General features: G+C 33.6%; 3 protein-coding genes across 3 annotated transcripts; 1 reads left to right on the plus strand and 2 right to left on the minus strand.

The window, feature by feature from the left end:
• Positions 1 to 726: 726 nt before the first annotated feature.
• On the minus strand, positions 727 to 8,495 carry LOC131693804 (uncharacterized). The gene is made up of 4 exons (XM_058981948.1): positions 8,108 to 8,495; positions 2,560 to 2,674; positions 2,378 to 2,496; positions 727 to 1,228 (listed from the first exon to the last, which is right to left on the minus strand). Exons 1-4 carry the CDS (start codon positions 8,282 to 8,284, stop codon positions 1,061 to 1,063), a joined length of 579 nt encoding a protein of 192 aa, XP_058837931.1. The 5' UTR covers positions 8,285 to 8,495; the 3' UTR covers positions 727 to 1,060.
• A 532-nt stretch (positions 8,496 to 9,027) lies between these two features.
• LOC131687688 (uncharacterized) lies at positions 9,028 to 9,911 on the minus strand. The gene is made up of 3 exons (XM_058971784.1): positions 9,560 to 9,911; positions 9,378 to 9,505; positions 9,028 to 9,148 (listed from the first exon to the last, which is right to left on the minus strand). The coding sequence occupies exons 1-3, from the start codon at positions 9,689 to 9,691 to the stop codon at positions 9,028 to 9,030; spliced, it is 381 nt and encodes a 126-aa protein (XP_058827767.1). The 5' UTR covers positions 9,692 to 9,911.
• Positions 9,912 to 10,779: 868 nt separating this feature from the next.
• LOC131693803 (uncharacterized) lies at positions 10,780 to 20,394 on the plus strand. The gene is made up of 8 exons (XM_058981947.1): positions 10,780 to 11,192; positions 11,594 to 11,781; positions 11,836 to 11,963; positions 12,193 to 12,289; positions 12,908 to 13,234; positions 18,457 to 18,571; positions 18,635 to 18,753; positions 19,893 to 20,394. Exons 2-8 carry the CDS (start codon positions 11,650 to 11,652, stop codon positions 20,058 to 20,060), a joined length of 1,086 nt encoding a protein of 361 aa, XP_058837930.1. The 5' UTR covers positions 10,780 to 11,192; positions 11,594 to 11,649; the 3' UTR covers positions 20,061 to 20,394.
• The last annotated feature ends 2,160 nt before the right edge of the window (positions 20,395 to 22,554 follow it).

A 22,554-nucleotide genomic window follows, 5' to 3' on the forward strand; every position in this document is an offset into this window, starting at 1 on the left:
GCCTTTGCACTAAATCCGACAACGGCCAATTTACGCAGCAGAATCTTACAGGACAAGACAAGGCGTAGTATACAGAAGGTGAAAACATTTCTCTACGCCTGAGTACGGTTGTCATTTTTCGAACTATAGGGAAAATTAGTGAAAGAAAATACAGTCGTGATTCGTTGGTTGGGCCACAGCCTATGTCCAACTAACGAATTTAATTCGCTAGTTGGACGACTGACAAATGTTAAAAACTCTCCAAAGAAGACATTAGTAGTGTAAAAAATTGTTAGATAGATTGTCAAAGTCAATTTGACATGAGATTTTGACGTTCACATGCTTTTTGGTCCAACTAGAATCATATGACTTCATAATGATTTCTCGACAAACTTCACGACGTAAAAGCCAACTGTCATAATGATATGTTTGTCCAGATTTGTAGTACACGCTCAAAAAAATATAACCATAAATGATTAATTTTTAACCACTTTGAAGTAAACCCGGGGAAAGTCATAAAATGACTAAACACGCTTTAGTCATAAAATGACTAAACGAGGTTTACTCACAAAATGGTTAATTTTTAACCATTTCTAAAAATTCAAAAAAAAAGGTTAAATGGTTAAAAATTAACCATTATTAAAAAAATCGACGACGCAGAAAACGCAAAAAGAAGGAATTCTTTGGATAAAACAAATCTCTTGTCTTCTAAACATTTATTTAACGACTTAAACTAGATTAACATGGTATCATCAAATATACATCAGCTCTTTTTTTAAACTTTTAACATTTCTTAAAGGATTGTGGATATATGCGTATTTCATTCATATGTAAAACTTATAAATTAACTTAATAGTAACATATCAGTCAGCCTTCTAATCCTAATCTTCATCATCTGAGCTTGCAATAGCTCTTTCGTAGTCAGAGATAGAATTACAAAACTCATTCACTCCGCTTCGCTTGCTGGATACCATTACCCTGTAACCCAGTATTGAAATTAAATCCATTAACTTGTACAACTGAGCCGGCGGTTTTACATTGAGTACGTCAAAAGATTTAATCAATACATCGATGCAGTTAATCATGCTGCCCTTACATCTAATAACTTCTCCTTCAATGTATATATATATAAGGAACCTAACTTGAATGTTTCTGCTCTACCAATAATATGCGCTGGAGGATAACGACCGTTAACAATGTAGGATGCAGCGTATCGTCCCAACTGTTCTTGGTATGCTTCATCTATATCCTGAAAATATACGGAAAATAAATTAAGAGTTATAACATGTTTACTTCCTTGCAAGCAATCATAAATATTGTCACGCTTAAATCTAATAATTTTAATTCCGTTTGTTTTTTGCCAACAATCTCATCTTATGCAAAAGGCGCAACATTTTTTATAGAATTAACTCTAACAAATTTGGGCTCCTCAGTCGCGCATGCAAAATGAGAGCTACAAGCGACGTGGCGTATTCTGTTAGAAAATAACTAGCGCTATAAAAAGGAATTTTGGAAGGAAACGGTAAATTTTCGAACTGGTCGATATAATGTGCTTCGAGGACAATGCACTATCAATGCATTTTTCTCCAAAATTTCTAATTCATGGTTTTGTGACGATTGATACCTGTCTCAAATGCAATGATATTGTAATTAAGGAGTAAGCGTACACTGATAAAAATCTGAACCTTAATTCTATTTACTTCAATCCATATGAAGAAGAAATGCTAATGCTATCACGTACCCACATACCTTCTATGTGTCAACTGTATAAACTATGTATGCATACACATAAGTTATATGTGTGTATTGTTATAGAATCGAGTTTTATGTGCCTTTTAGTTATGGAATGTGCATGGAAGATTAATATTTCATCGCACGCAGTACGAGCAGAATAACTAATCATTTATTCCAAGACAATATATATATATATATATATATATATATATATATATATATATATATATATATATATATATATATATATATATATATATATATATATATATATATATATATATATATATATATATATATATATATATATATATATATATATATATATATATATATATATATATATATATATATATATATATATATATATATATATATATATATATATATATATATATATATATATATATATATCCAAATATATATTGGATTTATATGCCAGCAAATAATGTCCATACTGTCCTTGCATGCAAAAGTGACGTAAACTTAAAAATACGAAAAAGTGAAATTTGACCAAAGTGGCGTTTACGTCACTTTTGCATACAAGGGCAGTATGTCACAGCTAATTGCAAAAATCTATGTGTAAAATCAATAGGCGTTACGTTTACATTTTTATCAGTGTATAGAAATGGTACAGGTTGTTTTGCGATTGCATTGGAATTACCGGGATCCACCTAATAAGCGGCGCAGCAAGATCCTCCTCAATCGATACTCCGCTGGAATTTCGTATGATGCCCTTATTATTAAGCTTGAGCATTACACGAAGACATCCCCTTAGATTATCTGGAATACATGTGAGAACATTTGTGAAATTGGTGTTTTAATTTTCTTGAAGATTTTACTTACCATCCTCTACCCTCTCGAACGCACTTTTACCGAGCAATAGACCTTTAGCAAAAATGTTTTTGAGGTCTATGTTCTTGCTGTAGTTGTCGTGCATTCCCTCGTAAAATATTTGAATCTGAAAAATTGTTGGATTTTTATTTTTTACATTTCTTATAAAAGAAATGTATAGAATTCGCTCAAACTTTTATGATTTTTTCCGAGGCCCGGAGGGCCGAGTCTTATATACCAATCGACTCAGCTCGACGATTTGGGACAATGTCTGTGTGTGTGCGTGTGTGTGTGTGTGTAACGGACAAATTCTCATTCGTGTTTCTCAGCAATGGCTGAACCGATCTTATCCAAACCAATTTTAAATGAAAGAACTAAAAACAGTATGAACGCTATTAATTTGTTTTTGATTCTGATGTTTAGTTTCCAAGATATGAATGTTTGAATGCGTAAAAATGGCGCTTTTTGCAGTTTTTTTTAAATTATCTGCCGAAATCGACAATATAGATTAACAATTTATATATTTTTAGACAGCTTTAACGAATACCTTTTGAACAAGCTATAGATTGTTGAAATCGGACTATTATCAAAAGAGATATTTAACATTAAATGCTGACGAAAGATTTTTATCATTTCCCATTGCCAGAAATATGACCAAAAACATGTAATCTATTATTAACGCCAAAACGGCTTACTTTAGGTCAATAGTATCTTCGGAGAATTTAATGGAGTAATATGCCCATTCTTTTGGTATTGTGCTTTTGCTGATTAATCCCCCTATGAGTGAGATATTTTCACAAATTTTCTTGGAAGTGATTATATCGAAATGACGCCTTCAGCAAATTTGTAGCTCTTACTTTTGCGAATAACTTTACTAAAGACTTTAAATATCTATTTTGCATACTTTAAAAGTTATGGCTTGTTGTTTGTTGATTACTCTTTGTCGCCTATTTATTGTTCAATATAGTAATAATCCATTGAAATAAGCTAAACATTATTTCGATAAAACGAATTTTGTATTTCATTTTACTATCTACAACCGCTAGAAATAATCACCGAACACTTCCAAGTTGTCTGGAAGGAACTTGATCACTTATCAGTGCAAAAATGGTCATTTGTGCGAACCCTCTGACTGCAATTTTTCTAACTTATAACCATCGGATCGATCTGAAACATATCGGAAACCACCCCCCCCCCCCCCCACCCATCACAACCAAAAAAAAAATTGGATTGAAGTTGAAAATTTATTTATTTAATTCAATATTACAATAACAATTATCTGATCCATAGATTGATAACCTGTTGTAAACATCATGAGGACTTTTGATAAATTGTCGGAATAGGGACCTCCTGATATGTAACTGATCTATTGGTCTTGATTTCAAAGTTGTCTAATTGCATCAATATCAAATTCCTGCCTGAAAACATTCCAATAGAAAATTCCAGAGTTCTGTAATCAATCATAATCCTCAGATTTATTTCCAAATTGAGCTCGTTTTTGTAGAGATGTACTGTAATGAGGGTCTTTATTTAATAGGAAGCGAAGTTAAAATTGATTTAATGTATATGAAACATAGAACTCACCAAAAAAATGCATAACTTTCAATATTTGCTAAAAATGTTGTTGTCTTTCTCATTCACTCTAAAATTCGTCAATCTAATCCCGACCCGGAGGGCCGAGTGTCATATGCCAATCGATTGAGTTCGTCGAGATCGGAAAATGTCTGTGTGTGTATGTGGAAAAAAATGTGACCTCTTTTTCTCAGAGATGGCTGAACCGATTTGCACAAAGTTAGTCTCAAATAAAAGGTACAACCTTCCCATCGGCTGCTATTGAATTTTTTATTGATTGGATTTCCGGTTCCGGGGTTATGAGTTGAAGAATGCAATCACACAGCAAATTCCCATATAAACTGAAATGAAAAAATTTCAAATTCAAATTGTATTTTTGATGCCAAATGACTTTAAAATGCATGAAACATTGAGATGTTTGACAAAAATTGACTTTTTTGGACTTTGGTACATTTTTGCCTTTCTCATATAGAAAGGTTATGCAATCACTCTAAAAATCGTCAATCATACTGGCCTGGAGGGAGTATGCAGTAAGGGGTTGCTACTTTAAAATTAAAACTAGTTTAAAATTTCTTAACAAGTTGAAAATTTTCGGCAAGACCTGGACCTCCCGGATCATTCTCCATGATCCGCCGCTGGTTTCAAGCGATGTTTCAATATCACATAGTATTTCAAGATCGTGGCTGTCGTTCCGTTGGATGTATGTGCAAATCGTACTGAACATGTAATATTCATTTCCACCATTGTATTGAACATAACCAGCCATGGAATCGTAGTCTGGACAAATGAGACAAGCACAATTGCACCACTAGGTGGATTAAGACAGGTTTTTTTTGGGAATGCGTCGAGTTGAGACGAAAACGTAATATGATTAATAACGAGGATAACACTTTCCGAATGTAGAGAGAAATTTATGAAAAATGACAATTTCCATTCGACTCTAGCAGGTTCTGATCGATTTTGATGAGCATTTGATTTTTGTTGTATGACCAGTTATATGTATAGGTCAAATGTTTAAAAACAGTAATTTAAGGTCAAGATAGCATCATTTTGAAACCGCCAATTTCGGAGGTTTAGTATCTCCAATGAGCTTCACAAACGTTAAACAGCGCATCATTTGATAAAATAATTTTGACGGTATATCGTCCAAGAAGTATTTATGGTGAATTTTCTCAGGTTAATAACCATGACTACAATAAAGTATCAACAAATTCGCTAAAGACACGAACTCTGTTACTATTTTCTGAAAAAATAATTCTGCATAATTTTAAAACTTCAAAAACTACGGTTTCGGAATTATGCCGTTTGGACAATATGATCGAACCGAATTTCTGGCTACGCCGCTGACTTCAAGTAAGTAGAAACAAAGTCGTTCTACACTCGTTCACAAGAAACTTTTTCGAATGCTGAATATCTATTATAATACATTGAAACCCCGATTTTATCAGCCAAATATGAACATATGTTTGATGGGCTCTAGCAGACGAACAAGCCTGAATTCGAGTAAATCCTTTCTTGAGCATGTTTTCCTTATCATGAAGATGGAAATATGCAAAAATGAAAAATTCATCATAATCAGAAATAGTTATCAGACTACATCAAGGGACGGGAAGAATATTTTAACAGCTTCAGTTTATTTTAAAGAAAAAACAATTGCCCGTTTTAGTGAATGTCCCCATTTTGTCAGCCTAAAATACACCATGAGACTGATAAAAATGGGTCTTTATTGTATCTATTATTCACTTTGTTTCACATTAATAGGTTCATTTCATTTTTGGGGATTTTTTATTTCATCGAACTACAACAATTTTTAGGCAGTTTTCAAGGGGTTATTTTATAGACTTCTTCCAAAATTTGGCGAACCTATTCCAATTCGTTTACCAATTAATTGGTATACTTAAGGGTTTTTATGTTGCAGATAGACAAAATACTGAAATTTTCAGCTTTTTTCCTACACAATATTACGAAAGCTTATTAAACAATTTTTCCTAATAAGTTTGTGAAAATTATAAACTATTTGAATTTTTTTAATAGTTTTATTTTTTGTTTAACCGTGACTTTTTAATAAATAGTGACCATCGCTTCACAACGTTGTCTATTTTTCATGGCTTTCGGTGAGCACGATCTCTCGAATTGCTGAACTGAAAATTATGGAATAGAAATTAATTTTTAGTATTCTTTACAGATTTAACTCGCCGCGCAGATAGCTCTGAATTAGACCCGCTGGTGCCCTAAGACGATTTCGCTAGATTTTCAGAGCACTGTGCACCCAGTGCATTAACGCAAATGACGGAAGGGTATCGAAAAGTTTCGTGAACATGAAAATTCCCGTAATGATGATGATTTTCCCAAACGCTTCGTTTTCGAGAGGTTTTTATTTGTTCTTTGGCATTAGGATTAGCGATAATAATTCAAATCAAGGATACTACTGGGAAGTCACCTTTAGAAAAAGTCGATGTCGAAGTAAAATTTGGAACTATGCACGCATGCACTTCAGAGATAACGTGATATCAGGAGCTGCGATTTCATTTCAACACTTTTTTGTGAAAAGGGCGATACTTACAAATGTAAACATAAGGCTTTTTTCATACATGCGAATGAGGGCTTTGAAACGCAACAAATTAACCTAAAAATTTGGATTCTACGATATTGCTTTCTTAAACTACAGCAAAAAATACAACGGGCGAAACTGTATTGTTGTTTGTTTATTTAAAGTTTCGCCCTCCACGCTCCATGCAAACAAACAGGGCGATACTTTTTTTGCTAGCAGTTTAGAGGCGAAACTGTTATTTTCGTATTTGTTTAGGATTATCAAGCTGATACCAGCTGTATATAGTAACAATGATCGCTATTGAAAAAACACGGACGAAATCGGTGGTGTAGAACGGTAGTTATTGTAAAAAAACGTAAGGGCGATACTTCAATGCTGATAGGTGGGACCGAAAAAGTAAACAATCGCCAAAGGGGCGATACTATCATTTTGTCAATTTCAATAGCAGAAACAAATTTTAATTATATAATTTCAAATACTTTATGAAGTTTTGGGTTTCGATCACTGAATCATGCAATCTAGGATGTAAAAAACACAATAGATCTTAAATAGGAAATAAAACCAAGTCTGGAAATATTCGCTGTTGATTTTCTTTGAATGGTATCACTGCTAGTATGGCCCTTTTCAAGAAAAAGCGTTAATTTCTTAGTTCTCAGTCGCGTTGGAAATTTGAGTAAAGTATAAACTTCAAATCGATTAAAAAAAAATCGATTTTTTTGGCTCAGTACAATATATAACCCCTTTAGGAAAATTCAGTTTTCCCACCACAATTTAGACATTTTATTAACAGAGCATTAACAATAATTCTTTGGTATGTCTATTTTAAGGGCCATTTTTTCGCTTTCCCATTGATTTGGTTCTTCTAGCACATAGTTGTCCTATGCTGATTTGAGCGATTCTCTGAGTCCTGCCAGTATCCCATGTAGTATGTGTTATCAAAAACATCGTGAAGCATCAAGTTCTAAATGTTCTCAATATAGTATCCGAAGAGAGTGATAAGAGTTATAAGAAATGTCTCATCACACTGTTAGGTGGATTAAAAGCGTTTTTTTTTGTTTAAAACAGTATCAAATGTTTTGGTAATAGTTAAGCCTAGGGGCAGATCACTTGTGATACATTGTTGCAAATCAGCGAAATTAAATTCATTTATTTCCATCATTATAGAAATTCATGAAGTATTTTTCGTTGCGTGCAATGTCTTTTGAGTTGCGTGTAAGATGTCAAAACCCACGTCAAATTCTACATTCCACAAAACGTCGAACAAAGTGGATCAGCGTAGGACGTTTTGTACCCCTAAAGTTAAGCTCACTTGGAAACTTAGATTGAATGAATACTGCTATATTTAGACATTCAACAAAGCACAGTTCAAATATGTATAAATATATTTTTAATTATTCCAGTAATGAGTGTCTATTTGTTTGATGTTTTGGAACTTACCAGTTTGCCACTATACGAACGAAAATGAGGAAAAACAGCCATGATCTCGTTGGCACTTTTCTTTCGATCAATCAGCGTCAAGTGCAGTTTACTACATTCGACCATAGTATCTCGAATAAATGTGAAGTTGGCAGTCGATGCTTCCTTTTTGGCACATTTTTCAGCTGCCCTGACCATTTCAGGATCTTCCACCTGGGGTACCTTACGCCGCTTATACTTTTTAAGCTCAGACGGTACTTTGTTAGCCAAGTTTCGAATGTGTCTCTGGATATAACCGGTATGCTCATGTCCACTTCCCTTACCGTTATTCTCGTAAAAAAACCAGTCTACAGAAAGAAGAGAATATTTTTTTTATTTCGATTATAGAGGTTTTAACTTTAAGGTCATTCGCCTCTTTGGGTTAGAAAAATTTCTAACCCTATGTGCGGGGTCGGGACTCAAACCCAGGTGCGCTGCCTACAAGGCAATCGATTTACCAACTACGCTACGCCCACGCCAAGAGAACTATACAAATATGAAATGTTGTTATGTGTCTTTTTACTTTTTAACGACATTCAATTAGATAGAGATTACTATGTAGGGAAAACAACGGAATATTAAAGCTACAGTACTCAAGTGAGATCAAGGATGTGAAGTATACAAACCGGAAAACTAATTGTGGAATGGTCATTAGTAACACACTTTAAAATCTTACGAACTAATCTTTTGTCTTCTGCTGAAAGGAGTCGAGCTTAGGCAGAATTACTACGAACCGCTCTAGTCTACCAACATGTCTCACGACAAAGGCAGACTTGTCCCTCTTGATTATGAGAACCGACTTTCCCTACTTAGTTATTTCTAGCTAATTGAATGTCGTTAAAGTAAAAAAAAGTGACAACATATTACTAAAAAAATTAATAAAAGTTATTGTTCATAATTCATTATTTTAGATAATATCCACATACCTCTTTGCTTCCACCTTCAACCGCAGTTGTTTTCAAATGTGGAAAGGCATGTAAAATCATCAAAGCTAAGTCTTTCTTTTCTTGAACTGACGGGTATCTGGAATGAATTAAAAAATTTACTTGTACATACACAAAACCTGTAAAAATATGAAGTGTACTTCAGCAAAAATGCTAATAAATAGCATAGATTAAAACAATAACTATCTGCGCACAATCATTCAATGATAATTCAGTTTTTCTATTCAGAATATTTATTAAATTGGCTATAATAGCAATAATATATTTGCGCAAATTTTTGCCTCCAATCTGTTTCTTGTATACCTTACCTTTTTTCCTCGAGAATCGTGTCGTACCATGGACGACACCATTCTCTTTCAGGAACCTGCTGTCGACCGAGCTGACGATAAAGTATCTTCTGCGCGAAAAGTTTGTCAGATTGAAGTAGTTCACGAACCTATGAAACATGAAGTTCAAATAAAAATGCGTTTTTAATTAACCTCTGAATTACCGAGAGTTTAGAAGCATTCGAAGGAGCAAACCCTGTGGAAGTGGATGGCCTGTTTGCAAGTTCAATCTGTTTTTTCTTTCTCTGAATAACACCAAGGATTATCAGACGCGGACCATGTCTTGTGATTCCCATACTGGTTAGGTGCGATTCATTCAGTTCCAGCAAAGAGTGATCGTTAATCTGTTCATCTAAAAATGTTGTTGTTTTAATAAATATTTTCAAATAAATGGATTAGGTTAAGTTGAGTTAATCTATTTTGCAGTGAATATAAAACTGATCTATTATTCACCATTATCACTAGTAGTATCATGCTTCATTCAAATTTGATATTTTCTAATTAATTTGTCACTTTTTCCATCTATCTAGCACAGTATTTCTTTCTCATTCTTTATTTATTCCTTGAACAGTGATTCATTATTTCCAACTCACCGCAAAATTAATTTTCTACCGTTCAAGAGTGATTAGCCATAAAAGCATGCAATTTTTTAAAAGGTATGTGGAAGAGATAGTTAAATGCTCCATTCGTGCTATTATGTGTGTTAATTTCGAAAAAAGATAGAGATAAATGTTTACCGATATAACTAACCTACCTTTTAAATTATTAAACTACTTTGTGATGGAACTCGAAGATGTAAGGCTTCGTTAACAGAGAACGATTAGGAAGAATATTTATTCATCGACATATTTTACGCTAATATAAAAGAATTCCTCTTCTCTGTCAAAACACCGCCATAAGCTCTAAGTCTTGCGAGTAAGTAATTTTGCACATGAAACACGAATATTTTGTTCTTCCACTTCTACAATGTAACTAAAAGAATTAGAACAAAAACGTGAACAGTTTAACTTTTGAAGTATGCAAATTTTATCATCGTTTGATAGAATAATTGCTTTTAACAGCCCGAATTCATTTTGTTCACAAATATTATATTTGACAACTAGACCTGGTTTAAAACTGGTGCCATTTATTTTCATATGTCTGATTGTTGCTACCGTTTTTGGAAGATCAAATATAAGCAGGGCGTAATCCAAGGAATCTTTCTCTATTTCAACCATCGAAAAAATATCAGTTTTTCTCAAATCGTAATTGAGATGATGTATACCATAAATTTGCGGCAAATTTATGGTATACATCATCTCAATTACGATTTGAGAAAAACTGATATTTTTTCGATGGTTGAAATAGAGAAAGATTCCTTGGATTACGCCCTGCTTATATTTGATCTTCCAAAAACGGTAGCAACAATCAGACATATGAAAATAAATGGCACCAGTTTTAAACCAGGTCTAGTTGTCAAATATAATATTTGTGAACAAAATGAATTCGGGCTGTTAAAAGCAATTATTCTATCAAACGATGATAAAATTTGCATACTTCAAAAGTTAAACTGTTCACGTTTTTGTTCTAATTCTTTTAGTTACATTGTAGAAGTGGAAGAACAAAATATTCGTGTTTCATGTGCAAAATTACTTACTCGCAAGACTTAGAGCTTATGGCGGTGTTTTGACAGAGAAGAGGAATTCTTTTATATTAGCGTAAAATATGTCGATGAATAAATATTCTTCCTAATCGTTCTCTGTTAACGAAGCCTTACATCTTCGAGTTCCATCACAAAGTAGTTTAATAATTTAAAAGGTAGGTTAGTTATATCGGTAAACATTTATCTCTATCTTTTTCGAAATTAACACACATAATAGCACGAATGGAGCATTTAACTATCTCTTCCACATACCTTTTAAAAAATTGCATGCTTTTATGGCTAATCACTCTTGAACGGTAGAAAATTAATTTTGCGGTGAGTTGGAAATAATGAATCACTGTTCAAGGAATAAATAAAGAATGAGAAAGAAATACTGTGCTAGATAGATGGAAAAAGTGACAAATTAATTAGAAAATATCAAATTTGAATGAAGCATGATACTACTAGTGATAATGGTGAATAATAGATCAGTTTTATATTCACTGCAAAATAGATTAACTCAACTTAACCTAATCCATTTATTTGAAAATATTTATTAAAACAACAACATTTTTAGATGAACAGATTAACGATCACTCTTTGCTGGAACTGAATGAATCGCACCTAACCAGTATGGGAATCACAAGACATGGTCCGCGTCTGATAATCCTTGGTGTTATTCAGAGAAAGAAAAAACAGATTGAACTTGCAAACAGGCCATCCACTTCCACAGGGTTTGCTCCTTCGAATGCTTCTAAACTCTCGGTAATTCAGAGGTTAATTAAAAACGCATTTTTATTTGAACTTCATGTTTCATAGGTTCGTGAACTACTTCAATCTGACAAACTTTTCGCGCAGAAGATACTTTATCGTCAGCTCGGTCGACAGCAGGTTCCTGAAAGAGAATGGTGTCGTCCATGGTACGACACGATTCTCGAGGAAAAAAGGTAAGGTATACAAGAAACAGATTGGAGGCAAAAATTTTCGCAAATATATTATTGCTATTATAGCCAATTTAATAAATATTCTGAATAGAAAAACTGAATTATCATTGAATGATTGTGCGCAGATAGTTATTGTTTTAATCTATGCTATTTATTAGCATTTTTGCTGAAGTACACTTCATATTTTTACAGGTTTTGTGTATGTACAAGTAAATTTTTTAATTCATTCCAGATACCCGTCAGTTCAAGAAAAGAAAGACTTAGCTTTGATGATTTTACATGCCTTTCCACATTTGAAAACAACTGCGGTTGAAGGTGGAAGCAAAGAGGTATGTGGATATTATCTAAAATAATGAATTATGAACAATAACTTTTATTAATTTTTTTAGTAATATGTTGTCACTTTTTTTTACTTTAACGACATTCAATTAGCTAGAAATAACTAAGTAGGGAAAGTCGGTTCTCATAATCAAGAGGGACAAGTCTGCCTTTGTCGTGAGACATGTTGGTAGACTAGAGCGGTTCGTACTAATTCTGCCTAAGCTCGACTCCTTTCAGCAGAAGACAAAAGATTAGTTCGTAAGATTTTAAAGTGTGTTACTAATGACCATTCCACAATTAGTTTTCCGGTTTGTATACTTCACATCCTTGATCTCACTTGAGTACTGTAGCTTTAATATTCCGTTGTTTTCCCTACATAGTAATCTCTATCTAATTGAATGTCGTTAAAAAGTAAAAAGACACATAACAACTTTTCATATTTGTATAGTTCTCTTGGCGTGGGCGTAGCGTAGTTGGTAAATCGATTGCCTTGTAGGCAGCGCACCTGGGTTTGAGACCCGACCCCGCACATAGGGTTAGAAATTTTTCTAACCCAAAGAGGCGAATGACCTTAAAGTTAAAACCTCTATAATCGAAATAAAAAAAATATTCTCTTCTTTCTGTAGACTGGTTTTTTTTACGAGAATAACGGTAAGGGAAGTGGACATGAGCATACCGGTTATATCCAGAGACACATTCGAAACTTGGCTAACAAAGTACCGTCTGAGCTTAAAAAGTATAAGCGGCGTAAGGTACCCCAGGTGGAAGATCCTGAAATGGTCAGGGCAGCTGAAAAATGTGCCAAAAAGGAAGCATCGACTGCCAACTTCACATTTATTCGAGATACTATGGTCGAATGTAGTAAACTGCACTTGACGCTGATTGATCGAAAGAAAAGTGCCAACGAGATCATGGCTGTTTTTCCTCATTTTCGTTCGTATAGTGGCAAACTGGTAAGTTCCAAAACATCAAACAAATAGACACTCATTACTGGAATAATTAAAAATATATTTATACATATTTGAACTGTGCTTTGTTGAATGTCTAAATATAGCAGTATTCATTCAATCTAAGTTTCCAAGTGAGCTTAACTTTAGGGGTACAAAACGTCCTACGCTGATCCACTTTGTTCGACGTTTTGTGAAATGTAGATTTTGACGTGGGTTTTGACATCTTACACGCAACTCAAAAGACATTGCACGCAACGAAAAATACTTCATGAATTTCTATATTGATGGAAATAAATGAATTTAATTTCGCTGATTTGCAACAATGTATCACAAGTGATCTGCCCCTAGGCTTAACTATTACCAAAACATTTGATACTGTTTTAAACAAAAAAAAAACGCTTAACCCTTAAAATAGACATACCAAAGAATTATTGTTAATGCTCTGTTAATAAAATATCTAAATTGTGGTGGGAAAACTGAATTTTCCTAAAGGGGTTATATATTGTACTGAGCCAAAAAAATCGATTTTTTTTTAATCGATTTGAAGTTTATACTTTACTCAAATTTCCAACGCGACTGAGAACTAAGAAATTAACGCTTTTTCTTGAAAAGGGCCATACTAGCAGTGATACCATTCAAAGAAAATCAACAGCGAATATTTCCAGACTTGGTTTTATTTCCTATTTAAGATCTATTGTGTTTTTTACATCCTAGATTGCATGATTCAGTGATCGAAACCCAAAACTTCATAAAGTATTTGAAATTATATAATTAAAATTTGTTTCTGCTATTGAAATTGACAAAATGATAGTATCGCCCCTTTGGCGATTGTTTACTTTTTCGGTCCCACCTATCAGCATTGAAGTATCGCCCTTACGTTTTTTTACAATAACTACCGTTCTACACCACCGATTTCGTCCGTGTTTTTTCAATAGCGATCATTGTTACTATATACAGCTGGTATCAGCTTGATAATCCTAAAAAAATACGAAAATAACAGTTTCGCCTCTAAACTGCTAGCAAAAAAAGTATCGCCCTGTTTGTTTGCATGGAGCGTGGAGGGCGAAACTTTAAATAAACAAACAACAATACAGTTTCGCCCGTTGTATTTTTTGCTGTAGTTTAAGAAAGCAATATCGTAGAATCCAAATTTTTAGGTTAATTTGTTGCGTTTCAAAGCCCTCATTCGCATGTATGAAAAAAGCCTTATGTTTACATTTGTAAGTATCGCCCTTTTCACAAAAAAGTGTTGAAATGAAATCGCAGCTCCTGATATCACGTTATCTCTGAAGTGCATGCGTGCATAGTTCCAAATTTTACTTCGACATCGACTTTTTCTAAAGGTGACTTCCCAGTAGTATCCTTGATTTGAATTATTATCGCTAATCCTAATGCCAAAGAACAAATAAAAACCTCTCGAAAACGAAGCGTTTGGGAAAATCATCATCATTACGGGAATTTTCATGTTCACGAAACTTTTCGATACCCTTCCGTCATTTGCGTTAATGCACTGGGTGCACAGTGCTCTGAAAATCTAGCGAAATCGTCTTAGGGCACCAGCGGGTCTAATTCAGAGCTATCTGCGCGGCGAGTTAAATCTGTAAAGAATACTAAAAATTAATTTCTATTCCATAATTTTCAGTTCAGCAATTCGAGAGATCGTGCTCACCGAAAGCCATGAAAAATAGACAACGTTGTGAAGCGATGGTCACTATTTATTAAAAAGTCACGGTTAAACAAAAAATAAAACTATTAAAAAAATTCAAATAGTTTATAATTTTCACAAACTTATTAGGAAAAATTGTTTAATAAGCTTTCGTAATATTGTGTAGGAAAAAAGCTGAAAATTTCAGTATTTTGTCTATCTGCAACATAAAAACCCTTAAGTATACCAATTAATTGGTAAACGAATTGGAATAGGTTCGCCAAATTTTGGAAGAAGTCTATAAAATAACCCCTTGAAAACTGCCTAAAAATTGTTGTAGTTCGATGAAATAAAAAATCCCCAAAAATGAAATGAACCTATTAATGTGAAACAAAGTGAATAATAGATACAATAAAGACCCATTTTTATCAGTCTCATGGTGTATTTTAGGCTGACAAAATGGGGACATTCACTAAAACGGGCAATTGTTTTTTCTTTAAAATAAACTGAAGCTGTTAAAATATTCTTCCCGTCCCTTGATGTAGTCTGATAACTATTTCTGATTATGATGAATTTTTCATTTTTGCATATTTCCATCTTCATGATAAGGAAAACATGCTCAAGAAAGGATTTACTCGAATTCAGGCTTGTTCGTCTGCTAGAGCCCATCAAACATATGTTCATATTTGGCTGATAAAATCGGGGTTTCAATGTATTATAATAGATATTCAGCATTCGAAAAAGTTTCTTGTGAACGAGTGTAGAACGACTTTGTTTCTACTTACTTGAAGTCAGCGGCGTAGCCAGAAATTCGGTTCGATCATATTGTCCAAACGGCATAATTCCGAAACCGTAGTTTTTGAAGTTTTAAAATTATGCAGAATTATTTTTTCAGAAAATAGTAACAGAGTTCGTGTCTTTAGCGAATTTGTTGATACTTTATTGTAGTCATGGTTATTAACCTGAGAAAATTCACCATAAATACTTCTTGGACGATATACCGTCAAAATTATTTTATCAAATGATGCGCTGTTTAACGTTTGTGAAGCTCATTGGAGATACTAAACCTCCGAAATTGGCGGTTTCAAAATGATGCTATCTTGACCTTAAATTACTGTTTTTAAACATTTGACCTATACATATAACTGGTCATACAACAAAAATCAAATGCTCATCAAAATCGATCAGAACCTGCTAGAGTCGAATGGAAATTGTCATTTTTCATAAATTTCTCTCTACATTCGGAAAGTGTTATCCTCGTTATTAATCATATTACGTTTTCGTCTCAACTCGACGCATTCCCAAAAAAAACCTGTCTTAATCCACCTAGTGGTGCAATTGTGCTTGTCTCATTTGTCCAGACTACGATTCCATGGCTGGTTATGTTCAATACAATGGTGGAAATGAATATTACATGTTCAGTACGATTTGCACATACATCCAACGGAACGACAGCCACGATCTTGAAATACTATGTGATATTGAAACATCGCTTGAAACCAGCGGCGGATCATGGAGAATGATCCGGGAGGTCCAGGTCTTGCCGAAAATTTTCAACTTGTTAAGAAATTTTAAACTAGTTTTAATTTTAAAGTAGCAACCCCTTACTGCATACTCCCTCCAGGCCAGTATGATTGACGATTTTTAGAGTGATTGCATAACCTTTCTATATGAGAAAGGCAAAAATGTACCAAAGTCCAAAAAAGTCAATTTTTGTCAAACATCTCAATGTTTCATGCATTTTAAAGTCATTTGGCATCAAAAATACAATTTGAATTTGAAATTTTTTCATTTCAGTTTATATGGGAATTTGCTGTGTGATTGCATTCTTCAACTCATAACCCCGGAACCGGAAATCCAATCAATAAAAAATTCAATAGCAGCCGATGGGAAGGTTGTACCTTTTATTTGAGACTAACTTTGTGCAAATCGGTTCAGCCATCTCTGAGAAAAAGAGGTCACATTTTTTTCCACATACACACACAGACATTTTCCGATCTCGACGAACTCAATCGATTGGCATATGACACTCGGCCCTCCGGGTCGGGATTAGATTGACGAATTTTAGAGTGAATGAGAAAGACAACAACATTTTTAGCAAATATTGAAAGTTATGCATTTTTTTGGTGAGTTCTATGTTTCATATACATTAAATCAATTTTAACTTCGCTTCCTATTAAATAAAGACCCTCATTACAGTACATCTCTACAAAAACGAGCTCAATTTGGAAATAAATCTGAGGATTATGATTGATTACAGAACTCTGGAATTTTCTATTGGAATGTTTTCAGGCAGGAATTTGATATTGATGCAATTAGACAACTTTGAAATCAAGACCAATAGATCAGTTACATATCAGGAGGTCCCTATTCCGACAATTTATCAAAAGTCCTCATGATGTTTACAACAGGTTATCAATCTATGGATCAGATAATTGTTATTGTAATATTGAATTAAATAAATAAATTTTCAACTTCAATCCAATTTTTTTTTTGGTTGTGATGGGTGGGGGGGGGGGGGGTGGTTTCCGATATGTTTCAGATCGATCCGATGGTTATAAGTTAGAAAAATTGCAGTCAGAGGGTTCGCACAAATGACCATTTTTGCACTGATAAGTGATCAAGTTCCTTCCAGACAACTTGGAAGTGTTCGGTGATTATTTCTAGCGGTTGTAGATAGTAAAATGAAATACAAAATTCGTTTTATCGAAATAATGTTTAGCTTATTTCAATGGATTATTACTATATTGAACAATAAATAGGCGACAAAGAGTAATCAACAAACAACAAGCCATAACTTTTAAAGTATGCAAAATAGATATTTAAAGTCTTTAGTAAAGTTATTCGCAAAAGTAAGAGCTACAAATTTGCTGAAGGCGTCATTTCGATATAATCACTTCCAAGAAAATTTGTGAAAATATCTCACTCATAGGGGGATTAATCAGCAAAAGCACAATACCAAAAGAATGGGCATATTACTCCATTAAATTCTCCGAAGATACTATTGACCTAAAGTAAGCCGTTTTGGCGTTAATAATAGATTACATGTTTTTGGTCATATTTCTGGCAATGGGAAATGATAAAAATCTTTCGTCAGCATTTAATGTTAAATATCTCTTTTGATAATAGTCCGATTTCAACAATCTATAGCTTGTTCAAAAGGTATTCGTTAAAGCTGTCTAAAAATATATAAATTGTTAATCTATATTGTCGATTTCGGCAGATAATTTAAAAAAACTGCAAAAAACGCCATTTTTACGCATTCAAACATTCATATCTTGGAAACTAAACATCAGAATCAAAAACAAATTAATAGCGTTCATACTGTTTTTTAGTTCTTTCATTTAAAATTGGTTTGGATAAGATCGGTTCAGCCATTGCTGAGAAACACGAATGAGAATTTGTCCGTTACACACACACACACACACGCACACAGACATTGTCCCAAATCGTCGAGCTGAGTCGATTGGTATATAAGACTCGGCCCTCCGGGCCTCGGAAAAAATCTTAAAAGTTTGAGCGAATTCTATACATTTCTTTTATAAGAAATGTAAAAAATAAAAATCCAACAATTTTTCAGATTCAAATATTTTACGAGGGAATGCACGACAACTACAGCAAGAACATAGACCTCAAAAACATTTTTGCTAAAGGTCTATTGCTCGGTAAAAGTGCGTTCGAGAGGGTAGAGGATGGTAAGTAAAATCTTCAAGAAAATTAAAACACCAATTTCACAAATGTTCTCACATGTATTCCAGATAATCTAAGGGGATGTCTTCGTGTAATGCTCAAGCTTAATAATAAGGGCATCATACGAAATTCCAGCGGAGTATCGATTGAGGAGGATCTTGCTGCGCCGCTTATTAGGTGGATCCCGGTAATTCCAATGCAATCGCAAAACAACCTGTACCATTTCTATACACTGATAAAAATGTAAACGTAACGCCTATTGATTTTACACATAGATTTTTGCAATTAGCTGTGACATACTGCCCTTGTATGCAAAAGTGACGTAAACGCCACTTTGGTCAAATTTCACTTTTTCGTATTTTTAAGTTTACGTCACTTTTGCATGCAAGGACAGTATGGACATTATTTGCTGGCATATAAATCCAATATATGTATTTGGATATATATATATATATATATATATATATATATATATATATATATATATATATATATATATATATATATATATATATATATATATATGTATATATATATATATATATATATATATATATATATATATATATATATATATATATATATATATATATATATATATATATATATATATATATATATATATATATATATATATATATATATATATATATATATATTGTCTTGGAATAAATGATTAGTTATTCTGCTCGTACTGCGTGCGATGAAATATTAATCTTCCATGCACATTCCATAACTAAAAGGCACATAAAACTCGATTCTATAACAATACACACATATAACTTATGTGTATGCATACATAGTTTATACAGTTGACACATAGAAGGTATGTGGGTACGTGATAGCATTAGCATTTCTTCTTCATATGGATTGAAGTAAATAGAATTAAGGTTCAGATTTTTATCAGTGTAAGCTTACTCCTTAATTACAATATCATTGCATTTGAGACAGGTATCAATCGTCACAAAACCATGAATTAGAAATTTTGGAGAAAAATGCATTGATAGTGCATTGTCCTCGAAGCACATTATATCGACCAGTTCGAAAATTTACCGTTTCCTTCCAAAATTCCTTTTTATAGCGCTAGTTATTTTCTAACAGAATACGCCACGTCGCTTGTAGCTCTCATTTTGCATGCGCGACTGAGGAGCCCAAATTTGTTAGAGTTAATTCTATAAAAAATGTTGCGCCTTTTGCATAAGATGAGATTGTTGGCAAAAAACAAACGAAATTAAAATTATTAGATTTAAGCGTGACAATATTTATGATTGCTTGCAAGGAAGTAAACATGTTATAACTCTTAATTTATTTTCCGTATATTTTCAGGATATAGATGAAGCATACCAAGAACAGTTGGGACGATACGCTGCATCCTACATTGTTAACGGTCGTTATCCTCCAGCGCATATTATTGGTAGAGCAGAAACATTCAAGTTAGGTTCCTTATATATATATACATTGAAGGAGAAGTTATTAGATGTAAGGGCAGCATGATTAACTGCATCGATGTATTGATTAAATCTTTTGACGTACTCAATGTAAAACCGCCGGCTCAGTTGTACAAGTTAATGGATTTAATTTCAATACTGGGTTACAGGGTAATGGTATCCAGCAAGCGAAGCGGAGTGAATGAGTTTTGTAATTCTATCTCTGACTACGAAAGAGCTATTGCAAGCTCAGATGATGAAGATTAGGATTAGAAGGCTGACTGATATGTTACTATTAAGTTAATTTATAAGTTTTACATATGAATGAAATACGCATATATCCACAATCCTTTAAGAAATGTTAAAAGTTTAAAAAAAGAGCTGATGTATATTTGATGATACCATGTTAATCTAGTTTAAGTCGTTAAATAAATGTTTAGAAGACAAGAGATTTGTTTTATCCAAAGAATTCCTTCTTTTTGCGTTTTCTGCGTCGTCGATTTTTTTAATAATGGTTAATTTTTAACCATTTAACCTTTTTTTTTGAATTTTTAGAAATGGTTAAAAATTAACCATTTTGTGAGTAAACCTCGTTTAGTCATTTTATGACTAAAGCGTGTTTAGTCATTTTATGACTTTCCCCGGGTTTACTTCAAAGTGGTTAAAAATTAATCATTTATGGTTATATTTTTTTGAGCGTGTACTACAAATCTGGACAAACATATCATTATGACAGTTGGCTTTTACGTCGTGAAGTTTGTCGAGAAATCATTATGAAGTCATATGATTCTAGTTGGACCAAAAAGCATGTGAACGTCAAAATCTCATGTCAAATTGACTTTGACAATCTATCTAACAATTTTTTACACTACTAATGTCTTCTTTGGAGAGTTTTTAACATTTGTCAGTCGTCCAACTAGCGAATTAAATTCGTTAGTTGGACATAGGCTGTGGCCCAACCAACGAATCACGACTGTATTTTCTTTCACTAATTTTCCCTATAGTTCGAAAAATGACAACCGCACTCAGGCGTAGAGAAATGTTTTCACCTTCTGTATACTACGCCTTGTCTTGTCCTGTAAGATTCTGCTGCGTAAATTGGCCGTTGTCGGATTTAGTGCAAAGGCGCAAAGAATTTTTTGAGTTTGCCGTGGATAATTTTAAATAGTGAATCAAAGCTTTGTCGTTTCTCGGTGACACCGATCAAACTTACATTATTACCTACCAATCTCGGTGGCTACCGAAAGCGACGACGGAATGTGTGTTGCTCTATATCGGAGAGAGCATCCCGAAAAATGCCGCAAAAAAGGTTTCGAGATATTCGATACTTAATAAAGGAAAGATTAAGAAACAACAAAAAATGATGTGTGAGAAGTTTGCTAGTAGGTGTTTGATTTTCTATCTTGAGAATGAGAACGCTCAACCGAATCTAACTGAGAATGTACTGGCCGCGCATCGAAATGGAAACCGAAATTTGTTACTTCGCTTGCTGCTATTGCAAACGCTCCCGACAGACCTGAAATGTCAGAAACTGAAAAATTCGCTATTTGGAAACGAAAAAAAAGCAGAAAAGAACTTTCAAACGAAAGGGCTGAATTCTATATTTTGAATATTATGGCAATGAACGTTATCAAATAAATGGGTGTATTCTCAATTTTAATGAGTTTTGTTGTTACACTGTATTAAGTAATATAAGAGTTATAATCACCAAGCGGATTTGTTGTAGATTGGCTCGGAAAACTCCCTGACGAATGTTTCACCAAGGATGTGACGAACTAGCTTGGGATTATTGGTCACCCAAGATTCTGCTTCAGATTGGTTTTGTTGTACCTCCGAAAATCTTCCTGATGTTTTATAATTGGTGCAATAATTTTGAATCTGATTGTTCAAAAAATCAAAATTATCAATCTAGCACACTTATTCAAGAGGTCCTAAGTTCAAGTGCCTCTGTTTACTTTCTCGTCAGTTCTAGACCTATTTCATGTATCACTTAATTCCGCATGCTAGTCGAAATCAACGTCTTTCAATATCTTTAATATATACTGAAACAATGTAAAAGTTTTATGATGACGCCGTGATAATCGATAGAGAATGTAAACAGATGCTCATTTTCATTTAGGACCATTTAGACATGTTTGTCTAGAAGTGTGTAAAGGAATATTAACTAATTAACAAACTAATCTACCAGACAACGTACCCAAAGGAACTGTACATAGAAATGAAAATTTTGGGTATAAAATATACTTAGTTCAACAATGTATACATATCGAGGTTCGATATAGTGTACAGCAGTGATTCTCAACCTGAGGTCCGCGGACTCCTAGGGGGCCGTTATGTCGATGTAGGGCGTTCGGATAGAAAAATATATTTTCCAAGTGCATATTGAAGTTTGAAGTCTTGTTTCCCAACAAACTGAAAATAACATATTGATAGCATACGATGTTTATCCGTAGGGGTCCGCAGCAACCCAGGGTGATTTCTAGGGAGTCCGCGATACGAAAAAAGTTGAGAACCGCGGGTGTACAGTGTTTATTCAGGAACAGCGGTTCGGAATTCTGAAT

Source organism: Topomyia yanbarensis, chromosome 3 (assembly GCF_030247195.1).
Source record: "Topomyia yanbarensis strain Yona2022 chromosome 3, ASM3024719v1, whole genome shotgun sequence".
NCBI classification, from domain to species: Eukaryota; Metazoa; Arthropoda; class Insecta; order Diptera; family Culicidae; genus Topomyia; species Topomyia yanbarensis.

Excerpts from the sequence above, each read along its gene's own strand:
- LOC131687688 (XM_058971784.1), bottom strand. The coding sequence starts at position 9,691 with ATGGGAATCACAAGACATGGTCCGCGTCTGATAATCCTTGGTGTTATT. Across the intron at positions 9,506-9,559 it reads CGAATGCTTCTAAACTCTCG|GTTCGTGAACTACTTCAATC; the intron begins GTAATTCAGAGG and ends CATGTTTCATAG. Across the intron at positions 9,149-9,377 it reads ACGATTCTCGAGGAAAAAAG|ATACCCGTCAGTTCAAGAAA; the intron begins GTAAGGTATACA and ends AATTCATTCCAG.
- LOC131693804 (XM_058981948.1), bottom strand. The coding sequence starts at position 8,284 with ATGGTCAGGGCAGCTGAAAAATGTGCCAAAAAGGAAGCATCGACTGCC. Across the intron at positions 2,675-8,107 it reads GTTCGTATAGTGGCAAACTG|ATTCAAATATTTTACGAGGG; the intron begins GTAAGTTCCAAA and ends ACAATTTTTCAG. Across the intron at positions 2,497-2,559 it reads GTTCGAGAGGGTAGAGGATG|ATAATCTAAGGGGATGTCTT; the intron begins GTAAGTAAAATC and ends CATGTATTCCAG.
- LOC131693803 (XM_058981947.1), top strand. The coding sequence starts at position 11,650 with ATGGGAATCACAAGACATGGTCCGCGTCTGATAATCCTTGGTGTTATT. Across the intron at positions 11,964-12,192 it reads ACGATTCTCGAGGAAAAAAG|ATACCCGTCAGTTCAAGAAA; the intron begins GTAAGGTATACA and ends AATTCATTCCAG. Across the intron at positions 18,572-18,634 it reads GTTCGAGAGGGTAGAGGATG|ATAATCTAAGGGGATGTCTT; the intron begins GTAAGTAAAATC and ends CATGTATTCCAG.